The 17,500-nt window shown below is 40.5% G+C and overlaps 1 protein-coding gene across 3 annotated transcripts in view; it reads right to left on the reverse strand.

Annotated features, from left to right (window-relative positions):
* ect2 (epithelial cell transforming 2) overlaps positions 1 to 17,500 on the reverse strand; it is a 334,206-nt gene that overhangs the window by 164,667 nt on the left and 152,039 nt on the right. For all 3 annotated transcript variants that reach the window (XM_077534330.1, XM_077534329.1, XM_077534331.1), the window contains exons 10-12: positions 17,372 to 17,487; positions 16,401 to 16,463; positions 8,004 to 8,220 (exon numbers count right to left, since the gene is read on the reverse strand). In XM_077534330.1, the coding sequence (XP_077390456.1) occupies positions 8,004 to 8,220; positions 16,401 to 16,463; positions 17,372 to 17,487 (396 nt within the window). The remainder of the gene's footprint in view (positions 1 to 8,003; positions 8,221 to 16,400; positions 16,464 to 17,371; positions 17,488 to 17,500) is intronic.

The raw sequence follows: 17,500 nt of genomic DNA on the forward strand, positions 1-17,500 counted from the left end.
GGTTCACATGTGCAAAAAAATCTAATCTTGAGATACTGATATATTTGAATTCTGCACTTAATTCCCTTTAAAATGATATATAATACATGGATGTCGCTGAAAAATTGACAAAGTAACAGCAGTTTTAATGTTCGAAAGCGGGACTTCCGGCGGACGTGTTCGATGTAGGACGTGGAAACGGGAGCTCCTAGGGAATGTGATTATAAAAACGTTTATTGATATCAAAGCTTGACCATAGTGGACTGTCGTGAAGTGTTGGGACTTTGTTTTGTTATTATACGTCGGCCGAATTTAAATTCCAAGTATGTCGAGTCTTCGGACGAAGACTGACTCCGCCAAGTCTGGTCGCGGTAGGCCGCACCCGCAGCCTGAATCCCCTGAGAAGCCGGAGGTTAATGAGGAGATGCTACGCTGCATTAAAGTAATGATGGACGAGCAAAGAACGGAGATCGTCTCCAAATTTGAATCTAGAATATCGGAGTCAGTCAGGAAGGCTGTCTCGACCGCTTAGAAACCGTTGGAAGAAGCACTGGTAGCGCTATTCGTGATTTGGAACACTCGGCTAGTGAACATAGCGACTCCATTACTAGCATGCAAGCTGAAATGGCTAAGCTAACTGCGCGTGTCGATTCGCTGAATAAAAAAGTGTGAGGATTTGGAGGCACGCTCCAGGTGGAACAATATTCGTTTGGTGGGCCTGCCTGAAGGATCTGAAGGACCGAGACCTGCAGAATTCGTCGCTGAACGTTTGCAAGGTTTATTGGGACTCGACGAGAAACCTGCACTGGATAGGGCCCAATGCACACTACGAGCTAAGCCGAAGGAGGGCGAACCATCGCGTCCGATGGTCATCAGGGTGACACAGTTTCAGACGCAGAGCCTGATCATGCGCCGAGCCGGAGAGCTTTCCCCCTTGCTGCACAAAGGGAGAAGGATTCACATTTTTCCGGAATTCACACCGTCTGTGGCGAAGAGGAGGGAGGCTTTCACTCCCGTGAAGAGGGAGCTCCACGGCTGCGGCAAAATCAAATTCGGGCTGCCGTACCCAGCGACGCTACATATTACCATGGAACGCGGCCAGACTCACAAGTTTGAAGATCCGGACCAGGCTTTGGATTTTGTGTGCAAGAAACTCAAGAAAACACCCGTCCTGGATGCGGACTAATCATAAAGTCCGGTCTGATCGATACTGCGGCTGGTAACTATAACGGCGACTCTTTCACAACAAGCGCTATCAGCTAACTATATGGTGCCGATATGGCTGTGATGCTCGAATTTATATATGGATCTTGATTGGCACCTGTTTCTAGTGTTGTTTGGACAATGTATATTGGTGGAGTTTGGTGTTTTGAAACTTTATTTTTTATTTTTATTTTATTTTTTTAATATACATATTATTTGTGTCTTTTTTTTCGATTATATATGTACATTTTTTTATTTTTTTATTCTACTTTATTTTATTTATTTATTTCAGTTTTGTGCCATTTATTTTGATTTTATTTATGACACTCATTTACTTCAAAGAATATCTATAGTTCCTATCTGTATATTGGGTAACTTAATACACATTCCCTGTGGTCGTTTAGTAGTTTGGTGATGCTACGGGTAGCAACGCGTTTCTGGTTTATTACGTGGGAAGGGAGCGCGCATCATTTTTTTGATGCTTCTGCGAAGTGGGGTGGGGGGGTGTTGTTGTTACAGTTTTATTCTTTTGGGATGTTTTGTTGTTGTTCTATTGGGATTTGGGGAGGCACCTACTCCGAGGCAAGGTTACAGATGTGTGCATTTTTTTTCTTTTCTCTTTTATGCATTCCCTTATGTGTGTGTATGTGACAGTTGTATTTCCTAATGGTCCAACCTAAGAAGTCATCATCCTGGCTAGGTGGCCATATCAAATTTACAAGTCTCAATTGCAAAGGGTTAAATAACCCAGTTAAGCGTAGCAAGATTTTGCATTACTTGCGTCATCTTGATGCACGTGTTATTTATTTGCAGGAAACCCATTTGAGAGATAAAGACAAGAGCAAGTCAAGAGGGGTGGCTATCTTGTTACACAGGGATATTCCATTTGTTCATTTTTCATTCTGTTGCTTCGTTGCAGAAAGCTTTTAATGTTGTGCAGCACACACTTCTGCAACTAAAACTAGTCCTTAATGCGGACAAAACTAAACTGATGTTGTTTTCAAATTCCAGGAAAAGCCCACAATTTGCCCCCAAAGTGTCCACTCTGGAGGGAAATGAAATAGAGGTGGTTCATACATATAAGTATCTTGGTATTTTGCTTGACGACACTTTGACTTTTAAACCCCATGTTGAGAACCTCGTGAAGAAACTCAAACTAAAACTGGGTTTCTTATTTCGGAATAAATGTTTTTCTTTTGAGGTCAAAAAGCGTCTTGTCACTGCAACTTTTTTATCTGTTTTAGATTATGGGGATGTGTTGTATATGAATGCTTCAGCTCAGTGTTTGAGTAAGATTGACTCTGTATATCATGCTGCTTTGAGGTTTGTTACAAATTGTAGAGCCTTGACCCATCACTGTGAACTGTACTCTCGAGTGGGATGGCCTCCTTTGTCCACCAGGAGGTTGACTCACTGGTACATTTTTATTTACAAGGCTATGCTTGGACTGCTGCCCTCTTATATTTGTAATTTAATCACATTGAAAAGTGTTGATTCTTATGCTTTGCGTTCCAATGATCTTTTGTTGCTCTCTGTTCCATTTGCCCGCACTGAGCTGGGGAAAAAGGCTTTTGTTTTCTCTGCCCCTTCTGCATGGAACATGTTGCAAAAGGACTGGAAACTAACGGAACTTGTTTCATTGAACGATTTTAGATCCAGATTAAGAGCACTTGAGACGGCCTCATTGATTTGTAACTGTTTTATATAATTTTTATGTGATTGTAAGTGAAACTTTTATTTGTAACTGTAATGAAAACTGTTTTGCTGCCTCTTGGCCAGGACTCCCTTGAAAAAGAGGTTCTTAATCTCAACGGGACTATCCTGGTTAAATAAAGGTTAAATAAATAAATAAATAAATTTTAATACAATTACAGACTCTACTGGCAGATTCCTAATTGTATTTGACACATCTGTGATGTTAAGGTTGCCCTGGTGAATGTGTACGCACCTAAATGGGATGATGAATCCTTTTTTGTGCGCTTCTTTGCAAAAATATCAGACCTGGCTGATTATAGATTGATTATGGGAGGGGATTTTAATTGTTGGTTGGACCCTCTTTTAGATCGATCGTCCTCAACTCCAGCTACCTTGTCTAAATCAGCCAAAATTATTAATTCTTTTATGAGTGAGTTTGATGTTATTGATCCGTGGCGTTTCTTTAATCCAGGTGAACGTACACACTTTTTTTTTTTTTTTTTTTTCAAATGTCCATCGTACATATACTCAAATTGATTTCTTCCTAATTGACAGTAGGCTGTTGACATCGTCTCAGACTGTGAATATGATGCCATTTTGGTGTCGGATCATGCTTCTGTCTCCATGAATATTCATTTCCAGGATTGCATTAACACTAGACCGCCTTGGCGCCTCGCTACTCACTTATTGTTAGATGATGACTTTGTTAATTTTGTTTCTGAACGGATCGATTTTTTCTTTCAAGTTAATAAAATGCCGGAGGTGACTGCTTCTGTGGTGTGGGAAACTATGAAGGCCTTTATAAGGGGGGAAATTATTTCTTATGGGGCCCACCGCAGGAAAAAGTTGAAACAGAAGCTGACTGAGTTGACGTAGCGCATTGCGCTTTTAGACTCCTTATATGCTGTTTCGAAAGACCCAGATACCTTTAAGGAACGAATATCTTTGCAAGCCGAATATGATCTTGTTATTTCACAGCAGACAACTGAACTTTTTCTCCGTTCAAGATCCAACTTTTATGAACAGGGAGACAGAACAAGTAAATTGTTGGCCCATCGGCTACGTCAGATATCTGTATCTCTGCTGATCCCTCAAATTGAAACTGACTCAGGGGTGACATCGAACCCATTGGAAATTAACAAAACACAGATGGAATTCTATAAACAATTGTATTCTTCTAACCGTTCTCTTTTGCCCATAGACCTGACCTCTTTTTTTGAGAAAATTGATACGCCAACCCTAGATCAAACTATAGCCGCGGAGTTGGAGCAGCCAATTACAATGGCTGACTTGGAGGCAGCAGTAAGATCATTGTTGAGTGGCAGAAGCCCAGGACCAGATGGTTTTCCGGTCAGTTTTTATAAAACTTTTTGGAAACAGCTGGCTCCACATTTATTAGATATGTTTATAGAGTCTTTTGATTTAGGTTCACTCCTCCAAACTTTGAATCAAGCTTGTATCTCGTTGCTTTTAAAGAAATGCAAGGACCCTAAGTTATGTAGCTCGTATCGCCCTATTAGCTTGTTAAACGTTGATTTTAAATTGCTGTCCAAATTATTGGCCAGGCGCTTGGAAAAGTTCCTACCCTCTATAATATCCACGGATCAGACGGGGTTCATTCGTGACAGACATTCTTTTTTTAATCTTAGGAAGGTCTTTAATTTGGTTTACAATCCCTCATCGACTGCTTTACCAGAAGCGTTGATATCTTTAGATGCGGAAAAAGCAATTGCATTGCAATGGAGCCTTTGTCCATTGCTTTACGGGCTGACCCAGGTATCCGGGGCATTAGCAGGTATGGGGTCGAGTTGAAGGTGGCATTATATGCTGATGATCTCTTGATGTTCCTGTCTGATCTTTCTAAATCTATACCTGCAGCTCTTTCTCAGAGGCATTTGGGAAAATATCGGGATACAGATTGAATCTGGGAAAAAGTGAAGTTTTTGCAGTTAATAAGAAGGCGAAGGAATACCCACTTGAAAGTTTTCCATTTAAGATCTCTAACTCTGGATTTACCTATCTTGGTGTATACGTAGCAGACACATTGTCTAATCTATATAAGAAAAATTTCATACCTTTGTTGTCACAAGTCAAATCTGATGGCTGCTGGTGGCGTCTGGGGACCGACTCACCAGTGCCAAATGACTGGGACTAGCCACAATCTACACACGGACATTCAAGATGAACTGAGCGAGCAGTGTCTGGGATAGTATGGGATGGATAACGATAAAAATTAATGACTATTCTAAATAATGTATATGATTGATGCGTTATAGTAATGGGTCGATGGGGACGGGTCTCGAATAAGCTTCGGCTTCTACCCGTCAGCCCTTCTTTCGGATGTCAATGTTGCAAATGATGTGATGTGATTGATGTAAACTGTAATGTGTCCGAAAGGAAAAAATGAATAAACTAACTAAACTAACTAACTAACTAACTGATTTTGAGCGATGGTCCCTCTGGAATCTTTCTTTTGCAGCTAAGATCAACACTGTGAAAACGAATGTTTTTCCACGTTTTTTATATCTTTTTCAAAGTATTCCAATCTTTCTTCCACTTTCATTTATCCCAAAAAAAAAAAAAAAAAAAAAAAAAAAAAAAAAAAAGACTTATTTTGGCTTTTATTTGGGACAAGAAGCCTCCTAGGGTACGACTTCAAGTGTTACAAAGGCCCAAGGCATTGGGTGGAATGGCCTTGCCTAACTTTCTGTATTTTTACTGGCCGACAAATGTGAGAATCTTGACTTATTGGGTCTGGGATGAGGATGCTGGGAGGGGTCCACCATGGCTGGCTATGGAAATCAACTCTGTTCATCCGGTGTCCTTGAAGGCCTTATTGTATTCTACTCTGAGGTCATCTTCCTCTAGCTACTCTAAAAATGCGGTGGTATCCTCCTCTCTGAAAATTTGGGCACAATTTAGACGGCATTTTGGCTTGCAATCACTTTCTGTTAGAGCGCCACTTGCATCAAATCACACTTTTCCTCCGTTCTTATTGGATAACAGTTTTTCCTTATGGGCTAGGCTGGGTATAAAAACATTTCGGGATTTGTATATTGATTCTGTATTTGCTTCTTTTAAAAAATTGACGAATAAATGATTGCTTCCCAAGGCACAATTTTTCTGGTACCTCCAGGTACGACACTTTGTTCGCAGCTCAATCTTAGGATTTCCAGCTCTCCCAGAGCTGACGCTGATCACGTCTTCTTCGCATATTAGTGTCAATGAAACAATTAACTTTAAGTGGCTCGTTAAGCTCTAAAACAAGCAAAAAAAGAAAAAATGGTTCAGGATGAAAAATTCATATATTAGCCGCATCATTGTATAAGCCGCAGGGTTGAAAGCGTGTGAAAAAAGTCGAGGCTTATAGTCCGGCAATTACAATAACCGGAAGTACAGTAAGTTTTTTTATTCTTTCAACTGTTTGACCCGCCGCGGTCCGGTCCAAAGCGGCCTGCGGTCCGGTCCAAAGTGGCCCGCGGCCCGGTACCCGGTGGTTGGGGACCACTGGTCTTGAACTTGCGTCCAAGCCCTTTGTTTTCTTATGCGAAAAAGTTGCTAAACCAGTGGAATCCTCTGTTTACCATGTTGCAGGTGATTCAGGCAAAGTCCAACAGCAGTCAGCCGCATCAAAACCAAGCGACAATGACTATGCCGCTTCCCCAAAAATTCCTGCACGACTGCCTGGTGCTCATCAGAAGCATGAGTACGGCCGCAGGGCACCTGCAAGGACAAATCCTAGCTCCAGCCGCATGGGAGAAATCCTTTGTGAAAACAAAACCTCGCAAAAGGAAGCCTCCCCGCACAAATATTTCTTAATCCAAGTCAGGTGACTCATCAACTGACAGCAAAATCTGGACTGAAACAATTGATGTGTTCCGCAAATTGTCCGACAGCCGTCAATGAGACACAGGTGTCTGACAACACCGTTCTTGCAGTCAAGCTGGATGCAGCAACTTCCTTGTCTTCTGCCATTGCAACTGTTACCCAGTTGTAGGCTTGGGTCCAAGTGCTCGATGTGCCCGCTATATCTGGAGCTCCCTGCCATAGGCGTTACAAGTTACAAGTGCTATTGTAAGTCCGTGCATGTAAAAAGAATCCCACAAATAATAACTAACTTAAGTAATTTCAATCACAACTAAGTCTAGTCCATATCATTGTCAAGGCTGAATCTGACAGTTAAATCTTACCTGATGTGAAGTGTGCGTTGCAAACACGAGCATTGTTGATGATAGCCTAAGTCCAGTCCTTTCGCCTAATCGTATTTAACCACAGCCGTCTGCGATTACTCTGACTGGCAGAGGCTGGGATGTGAAAGAATTTCATGTTTTTGTTGGTGCTTTTACGGTTCTGGCAACCAAAAACACAACATAACGACATTTTTTACAGACAACCAGCGTTGTTTACTTCTAGCTGCACATCCGTTGCACATCCGTTTTGATTTTACCCTTTTATTCAACATATAGCATTCAGTATGCAGCAATGGTTGTTTTAAAGTGCATTATGAAAAAAGATGTGTTGAGTTGAGGAACTGTATCAAAGTCAAGATTTGATATTGTGGCAACACTATTATCCAAATTGGCTCAGAGTTATTATGACCCAATACCAACCCGCTTTTCAAAACATAACCTATTAGGGGTGTTAAAAAAAAATCCATTCGGCAATATATCGCGATACTACAGCACGCAATTCTCGAATCGTTTCAATAGGCAGCCGAATCTATTTTTTAACATCCATTTTTTATGGAAAAATATTAAACAAAACGTCTAACTTTCACACCTTAAACATGGAAGAATGTTATATTAATGGAACATTAAGCCTTAATATTTTATTTCAATGCTGTTCTAACATGAAAAAGGTTACAACCTGTTTGTTTAAATACAGTGGCTCAGTTCTAAAACTGAAGATTCAGATACATTTTCATACAAATCTTACAGTGTACATGTACAAGTTTACTGAATGGTATTTTCTAAATTTGAGTAAAAAAAAAATGGCAACAATCGATTTGTAAATTCATATCGGGATTAACTGGTATGGAATCGAATCGTGACCTATGAATCGTGATACGGATCGAATAGTCAGATACTAGGCAATTCACACCCCTATTACCTATACTATGCTCTTACCTGCAAATGTATCAGGTGTGAATGTGATGTCTAGCAAAGAGCCCAGAGACATCTGATGTTCTGCTGATGGCCTTTTAGTGGGCAGAGGGAAGGGCGATATCTCGGTCTCCTTTGTCAGCTGAGCAAGCGTATCCCTTAAATGCCGACGCTTGCGGTTACTAGTTGGGGTGGTGAGGGCGAGGAGGGACACTGTTTTCTTCATTGCTGGGCTGACATTCTGAGGAACAAGACAAAATATAAAAGAATAAATCGAGGTCAACTGCAAAGTCGAAGTCCACTGTAAAGAGACTAAAGAAGATACTACAGAAAGGTGTTAAAGGGGCAGGATGCAAGATTCAGAGTTTTTGCACATTTGCGACCACTGGCAAAACGTGGAATGGACCCCAGCGACGTGCACACGGACAGGAGCGTGCTCGACTTTTCGGGCACGAGCAAACCTCCAAGTTAATCGAACAAACGTAAACACGGAGCACAACGCCTTTTTCATAGGCTTAATAAAGTCTACAGAGGTAACAAACGTATTCATCTTCAACTTACTTTGTATGTGAAAGTCATTTTGAGTGACAAAAGCTTACGTAATTACAACCTTCCAAACGTAAATAGTGCATCCCGTGAATCCGATGACATTGAGGATAGCAATACGTTGCTAATATGCCCAAGTGCGGAGACATTAGTAAGCAACCGTGTAGTAGTTTTATTCTGCACTGCTAATCATAAATGGGCCCTATTGTATTTTCGTTACGAAGTCTTACCTTTTTAGCAAAAAGTCAGCAAGGTGTGGGTCCCGTTTCATCCCCAGGATAGCTCTTAGCTCTCTCCACCTGACAAACGCTGCTCCTATATTTATCCGCGTCCTCCCATGACACTGGTCTGAAAGTTTTTTACTTCTCTGTGTCTTCCGTGGAGTCTCCATAAAGGAGACGTATCGGGTGCAGGTCTCTTTTAATCCAGTTTGAATTTGCTGTCTTGTCCGTGAAGTTGCGTGAACAATCGTGAGAGAGCTAACAGGGACAATAGCGTGCACGCGCGTGACTGCTCAGAGCAAAAGCTAAAGTTTCCGGCCCTAACGCTCCAACATTTTTTCCTTTTACCGAAAAAAAGGGGCAACAGTCATTGTGCCACAGTCGTGCCTCCTGTCCATTATACAATTCTTAAAACATGTGCGGGTGAAAAATATAATTATTTTAACACTCAAATTTGAGTCTAATCTTGCATCGTGCACCTTTAATTTAAATTGAAACATATGATGGGGGGAAAAGGGCTTTCCATTGTGACATGAAGCCAATAAGCACTTGCACTTTTGAAAACACACTTTACCACAAAACAGTGTAAAACAGACAAATATAAATACACACAAGAGGATGCATAATCACAGAATATTTTGCAATGAGTTACTAATTTCAAAAGTGGTTTTGTTTGATATTGTTAGCATACTTTGAAGGATACATTATTAGCAGGGGTGGGACGATACTGGAAAACCACGATTCGATACTGTGACGATATTTGGCTCAAGATATCAATAATATCACGATATCGACGATTTTTGAAATATTGCCAAAACATTTTTTAGCAATATTTCACAATATTACTGAAAAAGCCAACAAATGCCCATAAAAAGTAATTATGCATTTATTCAATGCCAAAACTTTGTACAATGTACAAAGTTCTGCATAGTGTCTCACTGCCTCTTAGTCGTTTAACTGTAAACATTGTAAAATGAGACAAATTAAAGTGCATAAACATTTATAACATTGCACAACTGGACACAATATATCGATATCTACTGCCAGTGTATCGATAATTTATTGCAACAGCGAGTGAATTTTCAGCGAATTTACTTCCACATTATTCATTCGATTCACTTCATTCCAACTTCACTACACTCCAGTATTTCATGCTATGAGCGATTCCAGCTTTTCAGTTCCAAAATTCACAATTTCCGATTTCGTAGCCGATTATTCCCACATTATACATTTTCCATTTACTTCCGCATTATTCATCTGATTTACTTCATTCCAACTTCAGTACATTCCAGTATTTCATGCTCTGAGCGATTCATGCTTTTCAGTTCCAAAATTTACAATTTTCGATTTCGTAGCCGATTATTCCCACATTCTACATTTTGGAGATTCTACATTTCACATTTATTTCCACATTATTCATCCAATTCACTTGATTCCAACTTCAGTACATTCCAGTAATTGCATGCTATGAGCGATTCCTGCTTTTCAGTTCCAAAATTTACAATTTTCGATTTCGTAGCCGATTATTCCCGCATTATACATTTTCCGTTTACTTCCACATTATTCATCCGATTTACTTCATTCCAACTTCAATATATTCCAGTAATTCAAGCCGTGAGCTCTTCCAGCTTTTCAGTTCCAAAATTCACAATTCCCGATTTCGTTGTCGAATATTCCCACATTCTACATTTTCCATTTACTTCCACGTTATTCATCCGATTGACTTCATTCCAACTTCAGTACATTCCAGTAATTCATGCTATGAGCTATTCCAGCTTTTCAGTTCCAAAATTCATAATTTCCGATTTCGTAGCCGATTATTCCCACATTCTACACTTTCCATTTACTTCCACATTCATACGATTTACTTCATTCCAACTTCAGTACATTCCAGTAATTCATGCTATGACCTATTCCAGCTTTTCAGTTCCAAAATTCACAATTTCCGATTTCGTAGCCGATTATTCCCACATTCTACACTTTCTATTTACTTCTACATTATTCATCCGATTTACTTCATTCCAACTTCAGTACATTCCAGTATTTCGTGCTGAGCTATTCCAGCTTTTCAGTTTCAAAATTCACAATTTCCGATTTCGTAGCCGATTATTCCCACATTCTACGCTTTCTATTTAATTCCACATTATTCATCCTATTTACTTCATTCCAACTTCAGTACATTCCAGTATTTCATGCTATGAGCTATTCCAGCTTTTCAGTTACAAAATTCACAATTTCCGATTTCGTAGCCGATTATTCCCACATTCTACACTTTCTATTTACTTCCACATTATTTATCCGATTTACTTCATTCCAACTTCAGTACATTCCAGTATTTCGTGCTTAGCTATTCCAGCTTTTCAGTTTCAAATTCACAATTTCCGATTTCGTAGCCGATTATTCCCACATTCTACTCTATTTAATTCCACATTATTCATCCTATTTACTTCATTCCAACTTCAGTACATTCCAGTATTTCATGCTCCGAGCTATTCCAGCTTTTCAGTTCCAAAATTCACATTTTCCAATTTCATAGCTGATTATTCCTGCATTCTACACTTTCCATTTACTTCCACATTTTTCATCCGATTTACTTCATTCAAACTTCAGTACATTCCAGTAATTCATGCTATGAGCTATTCCAGCTTCTCAGTTCCAAAATTCCGAATTTCCGATTTCGTAACCGATTATTCCCACATTCTACGTTTTCCATTCAACACCATTCAATATCATTCAACATCATTCAACATTATTCCAAATCATTCCACAGGTATTCATTCAAGCTCTGCAGCCTTCACACGCCATTTCTCCAGAAATGGGCATTTTCTAGTTATTAGTGCATTTTCGCACATTTAATAGAGTTCCCTGGTGTCTAAATCAGTGGTTCTTACCCATATTGGGCCGCAAGCACCATCACGTGGGCCGCAAAGTAATTTTTTTTAAGGCCGCAATGGCCACAGGCTATGGAGGACCAAAAGTGCCAACATTAAATAAATACTAGGGCCCGACCGATATGCACTTTGAGGCCGATGTCGATCCCGATTTTTGGCAGAAAAAAAAAACACTGATTACCGATTAATCTGCTGATTAGTTATTTAAAAAAATATATATATATATAATACAAATACTGAGAGCTAAGGCTGTTTGAAAGTGCTATAAAAATCAAGATAACTTGACTGTCCCTGTGCGTTTTGGCCTCTTGGGGCAGTGTGGTACCATGCATCCATGGCGTACACACTGAAAGTGAGTAAAGAAGAAGGTCGTGATTGAATTCAATTAACTCATTTTTCACACATTGGGAAGAATTTGTGCCTTTGGTAGTGTTCTCATCTGTGAATATGTGTTCCCACAAGATTTATGTGTGGATATTCATTATTTGAAGGAAAAACACTCCCAAAGTCAACGCTAACTTCCTGTTCGTGCTAGACTAGCGATGTTTTAGAAACAGAAGCATATTTTGTATTTAAATATACAGTGGATGTAATTCTTTACGTTGTGTGGTTAGTTTTACATTTAACTCCAACTGCGGTGTCATTAAACGGCTTAAAGGACACTTAGAATAACATACGCTACACACTTGCTAGTTGCTAATGCTACAAAAGCAAAATGGTGCATTCAGGGCTCTTCCACAGCGTCCGAAACTTCAGTTTTCTGCAATAATGTTTTAAGGGTGAAATAATCGGCCATTTGGCCCAACTGGCTGATTGTTTTGGCCGATGTTTGAAGGCCAATAATCAGCCGATTATAATCGGCGTCCAATTAATCTGAAAGGCCCTAATAAATACACCATTAAATAATTAAATAAAAGTGTCATTAATTAAATGTGTCATTTATTAATTAAATGTGTAATTAATTAAATTCCATATCATTATTTATTTATTTATTTATTTATTTATTTATTTATTCATTCATTCATTAATTTATTTATTTATTTCTCTATTTAATTATTTCGTGGTGACTGTGTTGCAGTGTTTCATGAATTTATTTTATCTGTCGAACTCACCCATCAAAGTTTGGTGGGCAGGTCCTAACACCTGATTGGTCAATCTGCTCACCAAGTCAAGGCAAATCCATTTCAGAATAGTCAATTGATGAGGCGGGAGTAGCCAGTAAACACAATTGATAGGCTGGGTGGCGCTATTCACCTCAATAGGTGCGTTTCCATTAGACTCAGATTTACGCTTTCATGAGGTGCTTTTTGAGACGTGCTGAAATGGAAGTACTTTGCAAAAGTGTAATAGAAACACTTTTTTTTCACATTTCCTGTAGTCATGTGACCCTGCCCGGTCACGAAGAAAAGGAAGTAGGAAGTACAGCGCCACTCGCATTTGTGTCCGAATTGCTTCCCAAGGGCACAACAAGCCTTATTTAGCACAAGCCAAAGCCAAAGAACATAGATGTGTTTTAAGATGTGTTTAAAAAGAGGATAACAAGGGGGACTGCCTAATATTTAGTGGTAGGTCATTCCAAAGGGAGGGACCGGCAACAGCAAAGGCTCGATCTCCTCGAAGCCTCCGCTTAGCCCTCGGTACCTGCAATTGTGTCTGGTCTGCTGACCTGAGGCACCGGGCAGGTGTGTAAGGGTGCAAGAGCTCGGCGAGATAAGGTGGGGCAAGACCATTGAGAGATTTGATAGGGGATAGGGGTTATGTGTTCCCTCTTCCGGGCACCAGTAAGGAGATGAGCAGCAGCATTTTGGACAAGCTGGAGATGCTGCAGGGAGGATTGGCTGATCCCAAAATAAAGTGCATTACAATAATCCAGCTGAGATGTAACAAAGGCATGGATTACCATTTCTAAGTGCTGCTGAGATAGATTTTTGAGGCTGATGGCTTCAGATATTGTGCCAGAGTCGGCAGGATGAGAAGAGCCGCTGGGACCAAAGACCATAACTTCTGTTTTCTTCTCATTGAATTTCAAGAAATTTAAAGCCATCCAGGCTTTAATTTCTTTAAGCAATTAATACCTTGTTATTTACACAGGTTGTGTATAAAATAAGAATGTATCTGCCTCATATTGCACTTAAAGTTGTGTTCTTAAATCCTAAATGGTAACAACGGACATTTTAAGTTCATTTTTTTTGTGATGGATTAGGCAAAGTACTATTTACCCTTTTTGTTTTTAATTGATTATCCGATTCGAACTGTGACTTTTGTGATCCGTTGTACCACTAGTAGCTTGCCTCCATGGGTCGAACAGCCAACCAGGAACGAGCATGAAACCAGCTCACCAATCAGGAGGGCGTGTTCGCACAAACAGGAAATTAAATTAAGAGCCAAGAATGAACAAACATTGCAAGTGTAAAAGTTGTGAAACTAGATAAGAAATAAATAAAGCCAGTATGTCATCAGCTCTGCTCCTGTTCCCTGATTGGTGGACAGCGTTGGGGACACGGGCCACTAATCAAGGAGGAGCGCTCACACAGCCTATTTATATATATAAAAAAACAAAACAAAACAAAACAAACAAACAAACAAAAAAAAACTCAACTGAACAGCATACATGAGTGACGACAGCCATGGGAGCGCGAAAAAAAAAGGAAAGAGTCAACTGAACGGAGGACCTGTTTGAGGCTCAAGACACGCCCCCAGTAGGTACATTGTTGTGCTTGGTTGCCATGCTAATAGACAGAAATTACCACCGACAGTGATTTTCAAGAGGAAGACTCTGCCTAAAGAAACATATCCAGCCGGAGTCATCGTTAAGGCCAATGAAAAGGTCTGGATGGACGAGAACAAAATGACAGAGTGGCTGGCTGAGGTGTACGTAAAGAGACCACGTGGCTTTTTACACGCATCGCCGTCTCTCCTCATATGTGACTCAATGTGTGCACATCTCACAGACGCTGTCAAAAAATAAGTGCGGCAAATGAACGTGGAGCTTGCTATCATTCTGGGAGGCATGACGAAGGAACTTCAATCGTTGGACATCGGTGTAAACCGGGCGTTTAAAGTCAAGTTGCGAGCGGCGTGGGAGAGCGCTGGATGACGGATGGTGAACACTGTTTTACCAAGACTGAGAGGCAGTGGTGAGCGAGTTACGCCACGATTTGTCAATGGATTGTTGAATGCTTGGGCGAACGTGTCTGCTTGCACTATTGTTCGAACTTTAGCAAAAGCAGGCGTCATTTCCGATGAGCCGCACGACAACGAGACTGACTCTGACAATGAGACGGAGCCTGCCGTGTATGGCTAACTTGCCCATTTGTTCGTTTCGGATACAGAAGATGGGGACTTTGAGGGATTTGTCGATTGATCAAAAGCAACGTGAATACATTGTTATATACTTCAACTGATGTCACTGTTTATGGTACTTTGTTTTGCTCTGCTCACTTCCTTTTTAAAAACATACACTAGCATTAGCATGCATGCTAGCGATTGTGAGGCTATAGCATGGTACTTTGTGTAGCTTTGCTGGGAGCTTGGAGGCGCTCCCAGCATGCTTTGCGGCACTGGCGATTGAAAGGGTGTTTACAAAGAATGTTCTGTGTTTATTCTTATGTTGTTAGTAGTCCAGTTGTTTTATTGGTGGTGCTTTCTATTTGTTGCTACGTGGTGATTGTAATTGTGCCATGACACAGTGATTGTACTTGACATGGGGAAGAATGACTTGCCTGCATTCTGCGAGTCGAAAGTAGTTAAGCGAGAGCTTTTGCTTACAATTGTAAAAGAGGTCATGTTACTCACTGGCTTATGAGCGTGACTTGACGTGTAACTGTGGGCTCCACGGTGTGTGCGCTTAAGTCGTGCTTACAAGTGCACATAGTGCACACAATTAAGTGCACACACAGTGTGGTTGCTCAAGTCTTGCTTCCAAGTGCACATAGTGCACCCTGTGCACACAATTAAGTGTGCACACAGTATATGCACTTAAGCCGTTGGTGCGTGCCTGCGCCTTATAGTGCGGTGGGCCTAATGTGTGTCTTAAAGTCAGAAATGGCACCCATAATTGAGACTGCAGCTTATGGTCATGAAAATACGGTACTTTTACCCACATGTGGCTGTTAGTCTTATAGATGCTCTATTTTGGATTTTGCCCAAAAATGTATTTACAATAGCCTTTTTTTATTTATTTGACCGTTAATAACGCCAGCATTTTCTAATTAGCAGAAAGACCTTAGCTGTTCCCAATGGGTACACAAGCCTCAAGCCAAATAGTTTTCAGACTGGATTTGGGTTCGAATTTCCTGCCGTCTGTCTGCGGATGTGAAGGTTGGGAGTGTGCAGATACATTTTTCAGCCCAACGTGGCAGAAGATTCGAAATTCCATTTCCTACATAGAGCAGCTTTAGAGTTCATTCATGAGGTCAGTGGGTCAGGGAAAAAAAAAAGGGCCCCTAACAACAACCTCTGGTGCTCATTTGAGGACTGATGCCAATATTTTTATGTGCAACCCTGTCGATTGTTCAGGTTCATGATAACACACACACAAAAATAATTGAAATATATGTTCTCTGGGATGTACATACATGCAGAATCCTGTTTGTGCACTTTTGTGCATTATCAATTTTAAATAATGTTGGGTTTTTTTTGTTTTCTTTAATAAAGGGATGGAAATTTAATTTATTTTATCCCACTATTGATTAATAAAAAAAAATGACATATTAATCATTAAACACATTATGAAAGTCATACAATAAATACAGTAAATTTACCTTTTCATAGTGGTACATAGACTCTCCAGCTCGAGCATCCATTTGAATACTTCCCCAAAACCACTACAAAAGAAAAACATGTCAAGAGTGTAAGACAGTCATCCGAATGAAAATGAAAATGAATGCTGATAACTAATACCAAGGTTACCTTAGTGTAAATCAGTAGGAGGGGGGGGGAGCCCATCCAGGGCATATACGTACGTAACATTTAGTGTTTAATATTATTTTTTTTAATGAACATTTACTTATGCAGTATTGTTAATTACTTATTTATTCCTTGGCAAGCCGATCTACAACTGCAGAAGCTGGCTCTAGCTATGTAGCAGGTCACCTCTCTGGCAGGAAAAAAGCCTGAGCTGTTGAGTGAGGTATTTCGCTCTGGTGTTGCCCCCAGTGAGATGTCAAGCAGGTATGGGCAGACTGACTGTCCCCTGGCTCAGTGCCCACATTTGGGTACACTCCAGAAAGATGAGAGGGTAGTCTGCCTCCATCTTCGGGGGTGGACTGTTGTTGATCAAGCACCAAGCAGCAGCTAAGATTGCCCCACTCAAGAGTCCTTGTACGGGGTTGCTGGAGAGCACTCACACTGAGAAGTCGCTCGTTCTGCTGGGGGACTTCAATGCTCACATGGGCAATGACACCTGCAAGGACTACGGCTGGGTATCGATTCAGATTTCCAGAATTGATTTGACCATGGCCTTTTAAAAACAATAAATAATCGTTTAAATCAATTACAACCACAGTACAGGCTGTGCAAATAAAGTGACAAAAAACACTGACACTCATGAAATTCGCATTGTTGTGACAGTTTTTGTGCAAATGTTCCAGTGGTGTAGGGGAGAGGGTGGGTGGGGAGACGATCGATACTGGCTTCTGAGTGTTGATGCGTGTGTTGGATGTGTCGTGTGTGCGTGTGTGTGCACCATCCACCCCTTACACATTCCCAAACAGCCAAAACACTAGACCCCTACCTCTTGTTTGACCACAAACACTTTCTTGGAGGAACAATATGGCAGCTCCTTCATCGAATTCTCATCCACCACCCTGTGTGTACATCTTTCATTTCCAGCCTCCAAATATTTGCCACCTACATCCAGAGA

This window comes from Festucalex cinctus, chromosome 10 (assembly GCF_051991245.1).
Source record: "Festucalex cinctus isolate MCC-2025b chromosome 10, RoL_Fcin_1.0, whole genome shotgun sequence".
NCBI lineage: Eukaryota > Metazoa > Chordata > Actinopteri > Syngnathiformes > Syngnathidae > Festucalex > Festucalex cinctus.